The sequence below is a fragment of the Hemiscyllium ocellatum genome, chromosome 19 (genome assembly GCF_020745735.1).
Source record: "Hemiscyllium ocellatum isolate sHemOce1 chromosome 19, sHemOce1.pat.X.cur, whole genome shotgun sequence".
Taxonomy (NCBI): Eukaryota; Metazoa; Chordata; class Chondrichthyes; order Orectolobiformes; family Hemiscylliidae; genus Hemiscyllium; species Hemiscyllium ocellatum.
Window position 1 is genome coordinate 13,823,378 of NC_083419.1, and position 17,071 is coordinate 13,840,448.

Here is a 17,071-nt window from a genome sequence, read left to right on the forward strand (position 1 = left end):
ACAGTAACGCAGTGTATAAAGTGACAGCCATATTTCCTGCATCCCAGCAGTGACTGCATTTTGAAAGTACCGCACTGGTTGTGAAGTGCTCGAGATGTTTTCTTTATTCATTTACGGGATGAGGGTGTCGTTGGCTTGGCAGCATTTATTGCCCATCCCTAATTGCCCAGAGGGCAGTTAAGCATCAACAACATTGCTGTGGGTCTTGAGTCACATGCAGGCCAAACCAGGAAGAAGGGTTATACCTGAAACGCCGAATTCACCACCTTCTGCCTGTCTACTTTCGATTCCAGCAGCTGTAGATGTTTGGTCTCAAACCAGGTAAGGATGGCAGTTTCCTTCCCTAAAGGACTTTATTCAACCAGATGGATTGATTCCTGATGGAGGGCTTATGCCCGAAACGTCGAATTTCCTATTCCTTGGATGCTGCCTGACCTGCTGTGCTTTAACCAGCAACACATTTTCAACTGTGATCTCCAGCATCTGCAGACCTCATTTTTTACCCGGATCATTCTGACCATCAACAATAGATTCCTGGTCATTGTTAGACTCTTAATTCCAGATTTTTTCCTTTTATTGAATTCGAATTTCACCACCTACTGTCGCAGGATTTGAACCCAGGTCCCCGGAACATTATCTGGGTCTCTGGATTAACAGTTCAGCAATAATACCACTAGGTCATCACTTCCCCAGTGATGAAATGGAATTGCTTTCTATTTTGGAAACGTTTATGCTTTCTTTAACTTCATTTAGATGGTAACTAAAGATAATGGGGGTATACCTTTTAAAACACACACACACACAGAGTTAGTGAGAAGATAACTTACACAGAAGGGATCTTTGCCACTGTCTGTGGAACTTGTGAACTTGTTGTACATGGGGTTACTGAACCTGTTGGGTACGGAGTCGTCAAATGAGGACACACCTTCTCCATCTTCAGACTGTAAATATAAACGGGAAAACATCTCAAATATCCTGATTCAAAGTTGTCAGCAGTTACCTTTGACTCTGTTTGCAGTACCTAAAGGATTATTAAGAATAGACAAGCAATGCAGGCCCCAACCACAACTAGCAAATCCAACGAGAGGATATTTTCAAAAACTTCGCTGTTTAGATGGATGGGAGTATTGCATCATTTCCCTGTCGGCTAATTGATGAGGATTAATTGCTGTGAACAGTCAGTAACCCTTCGTTATAGTGTCCAGGCTGGTAGAGGATGAACAAGATGGATCACAGTCTATTGCTGTCCAGTAACTCCCAGCAGAATGATTGGTGCGTTACCATTTTAATTTTTTCATTGAAAGGGGTTGTTCTGCCACTTGCTGCAACCATGGATGAAGATGGTGATATAAAAATGTAGTCAGGGTCTGTGGTGTAGTGGTAGTGTCCCTATCGCTGAGCCAGAAAGTCCAGGTTCAGATTCCACTTGCCCCAGAGGGTCTCCTGAACAGGTCGAATAAAATAGCAAGAACGTTATAGTTGCAATTCTCCAAGCGTTGTTTACTCACTGGTGAAAATTTCCAGCTGAGAGATCTGATTGTACTTTGCTTAAATGGGTGTCATCACAAAGGGTCTTCCTGCCTCTCATTTTGGCAGGAAGAATTTTAAAAAAAGCATATTTTCTCAAAGGTGAGATATTACACAACAATGAGATGCATAGGGGACTGGGGATCCTAATGCATGAATTGCAAAATACTACTCAACAGCTATAACAAGTAATTAGGAAAGCTAATAGAATGTTATAATTTATTGAAGGGAATTGAATACACATGTAGTGAGGTTATGCTTCTAACACATGGAATTTGTGAAGCCAAATCTGGAGTATTGTGTAAAGTATTGGTCACTTTATTTATGGAAGGATAGGGATGCTTCGGACGTATTCAGATGTTCACCAGAATGAGAGGGTTGTCTAATGAGGAAAAGTTGGAGAGGCAATGTCTGTATCCACTGGAGTTCAGAAGAGTAAGAGGTCACTTGATTGCAACATGTAATCTAGGGATGACACTGTGGCTCAGCAGTTAGCACTGCTGCCTCACAGCACTAGGGACTAGAGTTCGATTCCAGCCTTGGGTGACTGTCTGTATGGAGTTTGCTTGTTCTCCCCGTGTCTGCATGGGTTTCCTCTAGGTGCTCTGGCTCCCAGATGTGCTGGCCAGGTGAATTGGCCATGCTAAATTGCCCATAGTATTAGGTACATTAGTCGAGTAAATATAGGGTAGGGGAATGGGTCTGGGTGCGTTGCTCTTTGGAGTGTCAGTGTGGACTTGTTGGGCCGAAGGGTCTGTTTCCACACTGTAGGTAATCTAATCTAATAAGGAATCATCATTTTTAACAAAATTAGGCATTTCTTTCCTCTCAAAGTGTTGCGTGCCCTTGGAACTCTCTTCCTGAAAAGGTCTCTGAATATTTTTAAGGCAGAGGTGAGTAGGTAGATAGCAGGGTTGGGCAGGAATGTGCATTTGTGGTTACAATCAGATCAGTCACAATTTCATTCAATGGCCCAGCAGGCTTGAAGGGCTGAATGGCCTGTTCATGCTCCTTGCTTTCATATCAGTTAACGTTCAGGAGTGAGGGTGCAACTCACCCAGTGAAAACAAGTCACAGTTGATAAAGAGTTTTAAAAATTAGACTGTAGCAGTTTGATAATATGATAGATGCAGACCATAAAATCAAGATGAGAAAAGCATCATTTTCAAATGTCTTCAGACAGTAGATTTGTTACCTTGAAATACTGGAAGCTGAAGGGTCCCCTTCGATGCTTGTGGTAAAAATACACAGCCACTGCCAACGCAGCTATTACCAGGGCGCAGGCAAAGAAAATTCCCACTCCTGCTCCTGTGTGAACAGCTTGTGGTTTAACCTATTAGAAAATGGACAAGAAAAAGTTAGATTTCCACATCGAGTGAACAGTGACAACAACTTGGATTTATACCGTGGCCTTAATCATAATAAAACTATGTCCGAGGATGTGTCATCAGATAAGGTTAGCCACGAAAGGAAATACTTGATTGGATCACCCAAACATTGATCAGGAAGATGGGTCTGTAAGGAGGAGTCACTCCCAGGAAGTAAGAGGAGTTGAGGGAGGGAATTTCACACTCTAGACTGAAAGAAGTTGAGCATGATAATAGGTTATCCCATTAGTGGCACAATGAAAGTTGGTGTGCATTCTGTGCGCGACTAAGGCTCAACCTAGTGCGAGTCCCAGTACTGACCGACTATGGAGACTTTCAAAGGAGAGGCAGCTAAAGTGTGGCTGCAGATGAGAAAAATATAAACTTTTTGTGGTTCTCTTATTTTTTTCCTGAACCACTGATCACTCGTGATCTTGAGAGAGAGATGAGAAGACTATAACTGCCTGTCCAACTGCAGCATAAAAGAAATGAGCATTCAATGATATAACTTAGTTACATAAATAGATTCAAGAACTGCATCTTCCCTGCTGTTATCAGACTTTTGACTGGATCTCTCAAGTGTTAATCTGATCTCTCTCTCTCTCTGCACCTTCTCTGCAGCTGTAACACTGTATTCTACACTCTGTTCTGCTGCCCTAATGGACTTTGTATGGTACAATCTGCCGATATAGCACGCAAAACAACATTTTTCACTCTATCTCAGTACATAGAATCCCTACAGTGAGAAAACAGGCTATTTGGTCCATCAATTCCACACCGACCCTCTGAAGAACATCCCACCCAGACCTAACCCCCCCCCCCATCCCATCCCTGTTTTTTCCCATGGCTAATCCACCTAGCCTACACATCCCTGAACACAGGGCAATTTAGCACAGGCAATCCACCTAATCTGCACGTCTTTGGATTGTGGGAGGAAGCCAGAGCACCCAGAGGAAACCCATATCGACATGGGGACAATACGCAAGCTTCACACAGACAGTCACTCGAGGGTGGAATTGAGCCCAGGTCCCTTGTGCTGTGAGGCAGCAGTGCTAACCCCTGAGCCACCGCAAGGTCCCCGAGTTTACATGTTCATAAGTTAATAAGGAAGGAGCAGAATGTAACAATGATCACATCAAAATCAATCAATCAATCTAGTAATAAATTGAGTTCATTGCTGAAAAAGGACACATGATTGAAGCTTTTCATCTCACACTCATCAGGATATTTCACAAGAGTGCAAATTCAAGGAGAAACCCAACATATATACAATGTGAGATGAGAGTGCTGATTGGTTGGAACCCATGCTGTTTAAATGTTGGCTTTCCCCACGAATTTGTATCCTTTCAAAATGTCCTGATGAGTGCAAGATGAAAAACTTTTGACAAAATGTGACTTTTCCTCTGTATACTCAAACATAACTCAGCTTTGAAGTTCTTGCCTTCATTGGCCTGTCGGGTTTGAACCATGGGACTGCAGATGTAAAGTTTAAATCCATCTTCTTGCTTATGTGTAGCTATTACCATGGCACTCCAATTCAGAACTGAGCAACCGGAGACCAGAACTGCCCTTATCATCAAATCCAGGTTGTTCAAACAGGTTCTTGTAAAGATGTATTTTTACATGTTTCTCATCAAAGCTGATCAGCTAATGATATGAAAGCCCACCAGAGATTATCATTGCTACAACTTGAGAGTCCTTAAGCTAGACTTCAAAACCATCTCCCCATTCTCCAAGGAACTGAAAAATCACCCCAGCCACGACTGCTCCAGTAAAAGCAGGGTTATTTCAGTTCACTCCGAAAAGTAAATTCCAACTCACAGCAATGTTTGTTATTCTTATACCAGCCCAATTTGTTGCCTGAAATATTAATAATTGTGCTACAATCTCATACCACAGTAAAGCTATCTACGCAGAATAACAGCATCTCCTAATAACAACAGGATTATTTCTCCATCGAAGAGATTGGAGAATTGTGTGAATTTTGTGTGAGAGTCATTGTATGTTTATCTTGGTTCCATTATTCCAGTCCCAAGCCTCCAACTTGGCCCCATCCTCGTGACCTGTCCATCACCTTTCCCATCCATCCACTCCACCCTCCTCTCCGACCTATCACCTTCTCCCTCACCTTCATCCACCTATTGCTTTCACAGCTACCTCCCCTCCCCCCCCCACCCAACCCCAACCCCCTCCTATCTATCTCTCATCCCTCCGCCTCACAAGCCTCATTCCTGATGAAGGGTTTATGCCTGAAACATTGATTCTCCTGCTCCTCAGATGCTACCTAGCCTGTTGAGCTTTTCCAGCACCACACTCTTGCCTCTGGTCTCCAGCATCTGCAGTCTTTGCTTTATCCTTTGTAAAGAGAGGTCCTGAGTATAAAAGGAAGGGGGATGTATACTGAAAGTTCTGCTTAGACCACAACTAGGACATTGTGTCCAGTTCTGGTCACCACATATTAGGAAGGATGTGAGGGTTTTAAGAAGGTGCAGAAGAGACGTAGCAGAATAGTTCCAAGTATGAGGGATTATAGGTATGTGGTTAGGCTGAAAAAGCTGTCTTTGGAGCAGAGGAGGTTAAACAGAGATTTGATGATGGGGTACAAGATGATGCCAAGTAGCGAAAGAAAACTGTTTCTATAAATTGATGGTACAAACCACAAAGAAAACAGAATTGAAGTTCTGGGCAAGAGATGCATTGGGGGAATGAGAGGAACAGCCTGTTCTTGCAATGAATGATAATGACCTCAAACTTGTTGTGTAGTACAGTGGGGGACTGGAGATGATCTTGCAGGGTGCCAGGAGAATAGGACGCGCTAGATTGCTCTGCAGATTACTCACATGGACTAGATAGGCTGAATGGTCTCCTTCTGTGCCAGTTACTTCTCCACTCCTCTATCAGTGAAATAGGTGGGGACTGCACCTCCTGCTGGTCAGTAATACCCCCATAGGCATCAATTAGTCAGAAGTTCTGCCTTAGGGAGCTAGCGCCACTGGGAGTGGTGGTGACTGCCGGGACTGCAAGCAGTTCCCATTGTGAAAGTGCTGGAGGCCCTGGAGACTGGGAATCTAGTGTCAGATGGCCTGAAAGGGGGGAGGGGGGGGGGAAGTCCCGGGGAAGTGTGGCTGAGGGTAGTTTGCATTGTGATTTGAGGGGCAGATGGGGAGCGGAGAACTTGCAGGTGCAAACTATAGGGTGGGATAATTTTGGAAAAAAGCCAAGTAATGGAGAAGCTCCAGATCACCCACCCTTCCCTAAACTGCACTCTAAAGTAGTAAAGCAAACCACCCAGTTGGGTCAAAATGTGCACTGGATACACTGGGATGGGTAACAAATACAGGCCGTATTAGTAATGCCCATGTCCAAACTAAGGCCTGAGCAGGATAACCTGAGGGAAACCCCCCCACCCCCCCACTGAATCCTTTCTGCTGACCCCACATAGGGGTAACCATCAGTTTTGGCTGGACCTGCGGTGTTATTAGATAACGCATAAAAAATATTCCTGCAGCTGGGTCTGAAGTTCGTGAGCTGGATTGTTGGGGCTCACTGTGCTTAAGTGACTGCTAGCTGCAGTTTTGACAGCCTTGAGTGATGGATAGCACGTGTTTAGCATGGTGTGTGTATAAATACGGAGAGTTGCTGGTGCATCTTTGGTATCCCTTTCCAAACCAGCAATCAGCACTTCCTGGAAGGACAAGGGCAGCAGGTGAATGAGAAGACCACCAACTCCAGGCTCCCCTCCGAGTGACATGGATCTGTGTTGCTTTTTCTTTCCAGTGGCTGGGCCAATCTCCTAGAACACCTGGGCCAGGTGTTAGAATTGGAGGTAGGTGAGCACTTTGGGGCCAGTGACCACAATTCGGTGACTTTTACTCTAGTGATGGAGAGGGATAAGTGTGCACTGCAGGGTAAGAGTTATAGCTGGGGGCAAGGAAATTATGATGCGGTGAGGCATGACTTAGGATGCATGGCTTGGAAAAGTAGGCTTCAAGGGAAGGGTGCAATCGATATGTGGAGCTTGTTCAAGGAGCAACTATTGAGTGTCATTGATAAGTATGTACCTGTCAGGCAGGGAGGAAAGGGTGTGTGAGGGAGCCGTGGTTTAATAAGGAATTGGAATCCCTTGTTAAAGGGAAGAGGGTGGACTATGTAAAGATGAGGCGTGAAGGTTCAAATGGGGCGATTGAGAGTTATAAGGTAGCCAGGAAGGATCTAAAGAGAGAGCTAAGAGCAGCAAGGAGGGGACATGAAAAGTCCTTGGTTGGTAGGATTAGGGAAAACCGAAAGGCTTTCTATAGGTATGTCAGGAATAAAAGAATGACTAGGGTAGGAATAGGTCCAGTCAAGGATAGTAGTGGGAAGTTGCGTGTGGAGGCTGAAGAGATTGTGGAGACAATGAATACTTTTTGTCAGTATTCACTCAGAAACAGGACATTGTTGCCGATGTGAATATTGAGTCACAATTAATTAGAATGGATGGCTTTGAAGTATGTAGGGAAGCGGTTTTGGAAATTCTGGAAAGGGTGAAAATAGATAAGTCCCCTGGACCTGATGGCATTTATCCTAGGATCCTCTGGGAAGCTAGGAAGGAGATAGCGGAGCCATTGGCCTTGATTTTTATGTCCTCGTTGTCTACAGGAATAGTGCCAGAAGACTGGAGGATAGCAAATGTGGTTCCCTTGTTCAAGAGGGGGAGTAGGGATATCTCTAGTAACTATAGACCGGTGAGTCTCACTTCTGTTGTGGGCAAAGTCTTAGAGAGAATTGTAAGGGATAGGATTTATGAACATCTGGATAGGAATAATGTGATCAAGGATAGTCAGCATGGTTTTGTGAAGGGCAGGTCGTGTCTCACAAACTTTATTGAATTCTTTGACAAGGTGACTAAAGAGGTGGATGAGGGTAAAGCGGTAGATGTGGTGTATATGGATTTTTGTAAGGCGTTTGATAAGGTCCCCATGGTAAGCTACTGCAAAAAATACAGAGGTATGGCATTGAGGGAGCGTTGGAGGTTTGGATTAGGAATTGGCTGGCTGGAAGAAGACAGAGGATAGTAGATGCTGGTAAAGGTTCATCTTGGAGTGCAGTTACTAGCAGTGTTCAGCAAGGATCTGTTTTGGGACCATTTTTATAAATGACCTTGAGGAGGGGCTAGAAGGTTGGGTGAGCAAGTTTGCGGATGATACGAAAGTCAATGGAGTTGTTGACAGTGAGCAAGGATGTGGCAGGTTACAGCGGGATATAGATAAGCTGCAGAGCTGGGCAGAAAGGTGGCAAATGGAGTTCAATGTAGGTAAGTGTGAAGTGATTCACTTTGGTAAAAGTAACAAGAAGATGGGGGACTGGGCTAATGGTCAGATACTTGGTAGTGTGGATGAGCAGAGAGATCTTGGTGTCCATGTACACAGATCTCTGAAAGTTGCCACCCAGGTAAATAGTGCTGTGAAAGAGGCATATGATGTACTGGCTTTTATTAGTACAGGAATTGAGTTCCGGAGTCCTGAGGTCATGTAGCAGTTGTATAAGACTCTGGTGCGGCCGCATCTGGAGTATTGTGTGCAGTTTTGGTCACCATACTATAGGAAGGATGTGGAGGCACTGGAACGGGTGCAGAGGAGGTTTACCAGGATGTTGCCTGGTATGGTAGGAAGATCGTATGAGGAAAGGCTGAGGCACTTGGGGCTGTTGTCATTGGAGAAAAGACGGTTTAGGGGTGACTTGATAGAGATGTACAAGATGATTAGGGGTTTAGATAGGGTTGACAATGAGAACTTTTTTCCACATATGGAGTCAGCTATTACGAGGGAGCATAGCTTTAAATTAAGGGGTGGTAGGTATAGGACAGATGTTAGGGGTAGATTCTTTACTCAGCGAGTCGTGAGTTCATGGAATGCCCTGCCAGTAATAGTGGTGGACTCTCCCTCTTTATGGGCATTTAAACGGGCATTGGATACGCATATGGAGGAAAGTGGGCTAGTGTAGGTTAGGTGGGCTTGGATCGGCGCAACATCGAAGCCAAAGGGCCTGTACTGCGCTGTATTTTTCTATGTTCTACGTTCTATAACTCCAAATCAAACATCACCTTGCAAACATCACCTTGGGTGCATCAACACCACATAGAAAGCAGTCATTCAAGGACTATTTTCTCAAGAAAAATGGGATAGGCAATAAAATACCAGCATTGCCTACAACATATGAATGAATAAAAAGAAACCCGCATTCTAATTGTACATGAGATCCTTCATTGTAACATTACTACATTGTGCACTCACTTACTGGTTCAAGGGGTGCCTGTAAAGGCTTATCAATGGCATGAATTATCCCGTTTGATGCAACAATGTCCCACGCCACAATTGGCCGGTCATTCACCAACTTTCCAACCTGCTGATTGAACTCAGGGCTTGGAGGGAGGGTATTTTTCGCCATCGTGATGAGCAGTGTGTGACCAATTGTACTCAGGATGAGGGTTCCATTCTCCATTTTGTGGTAGATGTAGGTACTGAGATTAGAAAAGTGGTATTCAATGTCCCGCCCAGATAGCGTCTGCGAATAAAAACAATACTAGTGTTTAATCAACTTTTTTATATTACATCGGAGAGTTTATCAAGTGCTTTGTTAGTCCAAAGGTAATGCCAGCATGCTGATAATCTGAATTAATTATTGGAGAGTTAAAATTCCAACCAACAGCAGTTTGAGAATTTACAATTGGTTTGGAATAAATTCTATTTATGAAACACTGTTCTCAGTAAAAAGTGACGGCAAACTTCTAAAAAAAAATGCCACTGCTTCACATGATCCTTGAGGAAGGGAAACCCTTCATGGTCTCGATTATGTGACTCCAGTCCCCCAAACTAACATGGCTGACCGATGTTAGCAAGCCAACTGGTTGGATCAAAACGCACACTGGATACACCTGCACGGGTAATAAATGCAGGCCTTGCCAGCAGTGCCCGTGTCCAAAAAACTAAATAGTGGAAAAATGTGCACGCTAACAATCTTAGCAACTTGTGCTGAAGATTTGAGTGCTGGAGGTTTCCGGTGAGCAGCACATATGCAGTGAACTATTTGTGAGGAATTCTAATCCAGTTGCCTGGAGAGCTGAACAGCTGGTGTCACAGACAATGAATGGAAAATCTGAACATCCAGCCTGAGCCTGATTTAAGAGGCAGCTGCCCCACTTGACAGCACAGGGTCTGTGCAGTGAGGTGACAGCATGGTTTCATAGCTAGGTTAGTCAAGGAGGAATGGTACAGTCTGCATGTCAGCTTTGAGTGGGGGGAGGTTGCTGCTGTGGGGATATGGTATCTCTCGCCTCTTGTAAGTGGCACTCAGAGGGAATTTAGCGTTAAACCCCTGTCACTTCTCAGCTGCTCGGACAAACTTGAGAGGAACAAGAGATGAAAGCAATGGGAGACTGCTCAGAGTGAGTGTAAGCTCTGAGGAAATACCTGAATAGGAAGTGGCCTAAATAGTGCACTACATTAGTTTCAGGTCTGGGATCTGAAGGGCAAAATAGTTGGGAGGGGGCCATAAAAAGAGATAGGTAAGCCCCAAAATAAAGTAAGGGTACAGTAATACATGGCTGAAAATGTGTTGCTGGAAAAGCGCAGCAGGTCAGGCAGCATCCAAGGAGCAGGAGATTCGACGTTTTGGGCATAAGCCCTTCTTCAGGCTTATGCCCGAAACGTCGAATCTCCTGTTCCTTGGATGCTGCCTGACCTGCTGCGCTTTTCCAGCAACACATTTTCAGCTCTGATCTCCAGCATCTGCAGACCTCACTTTCTCCTACAGTAATACATGGCATAAGCCAAAAGGGAGAGAAGTTGAAAAAGCTTAAATGCAAAAAAAAGTTAATACAAAGGACAGAATCAAGTGAATCCGGGTCAAAATTCAAGAAGACTAACAGAGGAAGCAGGAGAATTTACTGCACAAAGGGCAGTTTCAGAGAGAGAAGCCCATGAAGGGGAACAATGTGTGATCCTGGATTATGTCTTGGCTGGGAAAGCTGTGACCAAGTTAGCTGAGAAATGGAGACAACTGCAGACAGCGGTCATGGCTCTCTATGAAGTGAAACAGAGAGCGCAGGCCAGCGCTACAGATCAAAGAGCCAGCGCAAGATTGCTAGATCAAAGTGCCACCTTGTGGTCCAGAAAGGGATAACGTGCAGCCTTAGGGCTGAGGGGCACAAGATGAGAAGAGCCATGGTGGTGGGGGGAGCATAAAGGAGGAAACACAGTGGTATGCTGTGAACCATGAGGGATCCGGAGCCCACCTCCCTTCCTGGAGGAACCTCTATCCCTAGTAGCACGCTCCCTCACCCCCACACCATCAGCTCCCCCAGCCCCACTTCACCTTCTGGTGTCAATGAACCCACCAGTCACCAAGACAGGCAAGGGGCTGCCAATGTCATCCATGCCATCCCATTCACTAGCAGTGATAGCCAAAACATTCCTAGTCTGCCAACCCACCACTGACCCCTGTGAATTCTACCACAACTCCCAGCAACACAGAACTTTGCACAGGTTGAGCAACCCCAAGAAAATCAAGCTGATATTAACGTGCTTCACCCGCAGTCTTCATCGCTTTGCCCCATCAATAAAATGTGGGCAGAGGGGAACTTGAGGACATGAAAACTGTGGTTGGTTACACGAGGGAGGACCCTGTGGATGGGCTAATTAACTGCTGACAAAAGAAAATGGAATACTTAACCACATTTACCAGGCGCTTATATTGAGAAGCTCTTCACTGCTGTGTTCAGGCAGTTGGATAGATACCAGCTTACGGTACAGAATAAGGTCAATTGGACGAGGACCATAGGCTCACACACAACCAGAATGGTAAGTATTGTGATAATTTTGACCTCGCCAATGATACACACATGGAATCATCGGTACTCCAGAGAAAAGCCCATGTGTAGGAAAAGGATGACCAGTACTCAAAAACAGCCAAGTCCAGGAAGGCTGGAAAGATGGAACTAGTCAGGGTAAATCCCAATGAAGAGGCAAGTGAAAATAGAGGGGCAGCTACAGAGGTGCCCTGCCCCTACACACTGCCCCCTGCAGGGCAAGGTCAGGACCAATCGCCACAGGGGACATGTTGCTAATGTGACTGGATTGGCTGTTGACCCGAAAAGCCAAAGCAGGCATTGGTACCATGAGAACTTCATTTATATTCTCCCAGGAAGAAGTCAGGAAGAGGAAGGAGATTATTTGGAAAGTGACAGGATGGACTCTAAAACATCTTGAAAAAATGTTCTTGAAGAGAGAATTGAGATTTTCCATTTTTAAATTCAAACTAAGATTGATCCAATTGTCAAGCAAGATCAATGGCTGAACAAAGAATTCCTTCTCCTGATATACTGATTTGTTCATTTGAGTCACAATGTTAATAGCTTGGATTAAAATTCTCTCCCATTGAACACTGTAAAAGCCATAATAGAGTGCAAGTGAGACAGAATAAAATTATTATTATATAGACTACTTCTGCAATTGGCTAGTAAAGCTTAGTCAGCTATCATAAATCTCTCATTTTCTGGGGAAATCATATAGACAATCTCTCAGTCCCTCCAATGATGACCATGTTCCCACTGTTGGTTAAAAAGCCCATCTGGGTTCACCGCTGCCCTTTCGGGAAGGAAATCTTGCCTGATCTGGCCTACTTGACACTCCAGACCCACCTGCAATATGGCTGACTTGTAACTGTGTAACAACAGATGGGCTGACCTATGCTGGTTTAGGCAGCAACAGACATGTTCCATGTGAAAATCCAAAGACCTGATAATTACTGGTAAATGAGTTCCTGAACAGACACTGATGGCATTGAGGTACTGTGGAAACAAACCATTCTTTGAGCAATTACTGCCATGTATTGGCCAGTTTGGAGTCGCAGTCATCCATCTGCTGTGATTCACTAGGGGAAAAATAATCTACTTTTCAGTCAGTGGAAGCGTATCTTTGATCCTATCTGGATTTGTCCTCAGGTTGGTTTTATTACAGTAATGTGAAAGCCTGTCGTGATGCAATATGAAGTGAAGCCTGGGTGGATCGTTGCTACCAACTCTTCCAGTCCCCAGCCCAAAGATAATGTATTCTGTGTTGGGTGACGGACCATGAATCAGAGTTAGCAGATGATGCTCTTATTTTAGATAATAGAATATTGTTTATTACATCTGAGCAACTGTGTATGTGGGTTACATGAACAAATGATAGGTAGAACATATAGACCTTCAATACTCCATACAGTAGCTGTGTAATCTCTCAGAATGGGCAATGCTTCAGATGGACTCTTTAATGTCCATTACCTTATACAACAGGTGGAGTGTGACATATATATATATAGTCAGCTAGAATTTTTGATGCTTTATCTTTCTTCCTTGGGAGATAGTGGAGAGTTCAGAGTGTGGTGCTGGAAGAGCACAGTGGGTCAGACTTGAAGGGCATTTGTCCAAAACGCCGATTCTCTTGCTCCTCAGATGCTGCCTGACCTGCTGTGCTTTTCCAGCACCACTCTCTGGACTCTAATCTCCAGCATCTGCAGTACTCACCTTTGCCTCGGTAGTCCTTAGAAAAGTCATGTAAATGGCTGTTTACATGTATTTCCTGAGGGGATTCTATCCCATTTGCAATTCCCAAGTGTCTTAAGGCATATTGAACATTCCCACTTGTTGAGTATACAGGATGCCTTAACCAGCATCTGCAGTCATTGCTTTTACCTGGGATGCCTTAACCAACAAGGGAATATTACAACCTTCTTCAGCCCAAACTAAATGTAGCACTTCTGGAATGCCATTACTGTCAGCATTCAAAAAATCAGCATCAATGCAAATTTATGTTGATTATTGATTTTGTTCTTGGTCAGTGTATAAGGTCAGCAGTGTTAAGTGTGGATGTTTTAATTGGTTGGGACTGTAACCTTAATTTTCAAATCAAGTCTGTTGCAATCCGAATCAAATCAAAACTTGAATGGTTAAAAGAGTATAGATTCTGCTCGAGAGAAATCAATTCATTGTGGCTGGATATGAAAACATCTCTGACATTTACCACATTTTCATGGAATCCAGAGTTCACCGGGACGAACAGCGTGCCTTTGACTGACAGATCTGTGAGGACTTCCACAAACCTTCTGCCATTCTCGGTGGTGTTTGAATAATTGAGAAGTTTCTGGAAATAGGAAAACGACACTTAAGCCTCAATCTCCAGTCTTCACCTTGTCAGCTTTAGACCATTTCAAATCTAAAGTACAACTAAAGCTTGTGTCCAATAATTGCCTTTAATTGGTTACTGATGATTATCAAACAGTGCAATTGCCTCAAATCCTTCAACTATATTTGTCAAGAAAGTGAAAAGTATATAACATTAATTATAAGTTTGGATACGCTGCATTGCTGGTATATAATTTGCTCTTTAATGAAGGAACAGAAATTTAAAGCACATTAAGTAAAGGAAGGGATTCTACATTTGTATATTTAATACTGATACATTTTCATCCTATTCTGGTTAGATCTCTTACATCATAGCATCAAGGATAATAGAATGAGGTTAATCACTCCATCTCATCTGTGCTGGCCCTTTTAAAGAGTTATCAAATTATTCCTACTTCCCTGCTCTTGTCCTGTAGTCAGGATGTTTTCTTTGAGAGGACATATCTGATTCCCTTTTGAAGGATTATTGTGTTAGCCATTGACAATGTAACAATAGTGATGTGCTTCAAATAAAAGAAAGAACGAGCTTCCAATTACATGGTGTCTTTCACAACCACAGGTCATCCCAAAGTGATTGAATGAAGTGTTTTGGAAAAGCTTGTTCAGGTTATGACCTACGGAGATATCAGTCATTGGCTCATCAGGACAATTTGGTAAAAACATTAAAAACATTAGGACAATTTGCAAGAATACCAATTTAAAGTGGGACAGCTCCTTCAATAAAAATATTGGTGTTCGTGTGAATTGTTCTGATGATTACAAGATGAAAAAGTTTCAACAGATTGTGAATTTTCAGTAATATTCGAGTTCCGCTCGATTGAACAGGGTTGGGACGCTAGACATGTACATCAGGAAAATTGACAGGAGAATATATTAATTGAGCTAAATGAATTAAGATGCTCATGTGAAGCAATGATGGGAGAACATGATGGATAAGGAGAGCTTCACTGTGTTTCACAGAGAAAACTTGTATAAAAAGATAAGCAGTGTTTTTTTTAATAAGACTTTTGACAAACAGTGTATGAGAATTCTGCCTATGGTTCCAGTTAGACCAATTAACTTGTTTCTATGCTGTACAGCTGTATATTCTACTCAAAGGGTAAAACATAGCTACTCACTGTAAGGAAAGTAGAAAACTTGTCAATGCTGGTCAGAACTTGCAGTAGGTTCCCATTGCATGAATAGCCATTGCCCACATAACCTTTCTTACATGTGCATTGTACATCTGTGTGCAAAAACATTGGAGTTTTAATCATTGAAACAAAAGACTTCCAATGGTGGCAAAACAAGTGTGTTTGTTACCTTTCATTCGGTAGCAGAAAGCATCCCATGTTTCACTAATATTGACTCGGGGGCCATAGTCCACTATTCCCACGTGCCCAGAGCCACAGTTTGAATTGGAGAAACTGGTTGGATAGGACACTCTCTGGCCATCCAGCCAACCAGCCGAACACAAATGGTAACCCGCCTAAAACCAGAAATCAATGATACAATTTCTCAAAAGGTCCAGTTTTATGCAAAGTGTTCTTAATGTTAAGTTATTTTATATTAATATCACTGTTGTAATAAACATATATAATGAGTAATAGCAGAAGTAGTGAATGAGAGAAACAGCATCGATAAATTTCTGGAGATGCTAGATGCATGTGAAAGGAATAGAAGGATATATAAGAGTTAGATAAAGAGGGGTGGATATTGGCTTGTGTGAAGCACAGACAACTTATACAAAATGGCCTGTTTGTGTTCAAAAAATCAAACGTAATCTATGCAAATGTAAGCTATTCAATGTAATGATTAGATTAGATTACTTACAGTGTGGAAACAGGCCCTTCGGCCCAACAAGTCCACACCGACCCGCCGAAGCGCAACCCACCCATACCCCTACATTTACCCCTTACCTAACACTAGGGGCAATTTAGCATGGCCAATTCACCTGACCCGCACATCTTTGGACTGTGGGAGGAAACCGGAGCAGCCGGAGGAAACCCACGCAGACACCATTGTGGGGTCAATCTGTGTACTCACTGTGGTAGCTCACGATAGCCCTGTCCCCTGCAGAGTGATGTTCCTCAAACCACATAACCAACTGTCCCTGCTCTTTGTGGGCAGTGGTGAATGACCTATCTGACGACACGTGCCAAGATTAACCAGTCCGACTTAACTTGGAGATACGGGTTGTCGAGTAGGGGCCTCTTTCATTTCTTTCAGATTCGAGATTTTATCCGAAAAGAGAGCATGCTCTTGACTGAGTGTTAAAGATCTGTTATGGAAAAGAGGGTGCTTCAGGCTAAAAGCACTTTTTCAGTGAGTATCATTTGGTGGGGGGGTTCCTCGGGTGACATTGAGTGTCCATGTGAGAGGTCTGGGAGAGAGAGTTAGGAGTTGAGATCACTTCAGAAACATGGGAAGACATTTGTGAGAATGTGAGAAGGATTTCAATATGTAATAGTGAGGTTTTTAAAATGCCACAGAGGGGTCAGTTCCATGCTTTGCCTCTCTTTCTGGACACAATGGGGACTCAAAGGTTAAACATTTCACTACCAAAAGACTTATCGTAATATCAACAGAGAGCCTGTACTCTTACAATACAGACAGAACATCTCAGTAGGGGGGAGGCTGACTGTATCCCAGAAGAGGAGTCGAGTGCAGCCATACATGTTGATTCCTCCATAGCCCCAGACAGAGGTATTTGCCCTTTCCAAACAAGACTGATAGCCTTGGCCACAACCCTGTTAAACTGCCGCCTGCTCCCATTGTCTTACTTCCCCTCCATATTAGCATGGGTATGTGAATCCCCCATTTACAGCAAGCAAAACCCTTCTGCCTTAATCTTTTCCCATCACCACATAATCATGAAGAATACAATAATCAGTTTTTGTAATCCATTCACATGTTATCACAGGACATCAACATTCATCGGGCTTTGTAAATTCATAATTACCTACTTTAAACTATGTGACGACGATAATTTAATTCC

At 43.5% G+C, this 17,071-nt stretch overlaps 1 protein-coding gene across 1 annotated transcript in view; it reads right to left on the reverse strand.

The window, feature by feature from the left end:
• stab2 (stabilin 2) overlaps positions 1–17,071 on the reverse strand; it is a 179,750-nt gene that overhangs the window by 1,934 nt on the left and 160,745 nt on the right. The window contains exons 62-67 of the mRNA XM_060839668.1: positions 15,397–15,562; positions 15,213–15,319; positions 13,934–14,053; positions 9,171–9,437; positions 2,723–2,860; positions 828–941 (exon numbers count right to left, since the gene is read on the reverse strand). Coding sequence (XP_060695651.1) covers positions 828–941; positions 2,723–2,860; positions 9,171–9,437; positions 13,934–14,053; positions 15,213–15,319; positions 15,397–15,562 — 912 coding nt within the window. The remainder of the gene's footprint in view (positions 1–827; positions 942–2,722; positions 2,861–9,170; positions 9,438–13,933; positions 14,054–15,212; positions 15,320–15,396; positions 15,563–17,071) is intronic.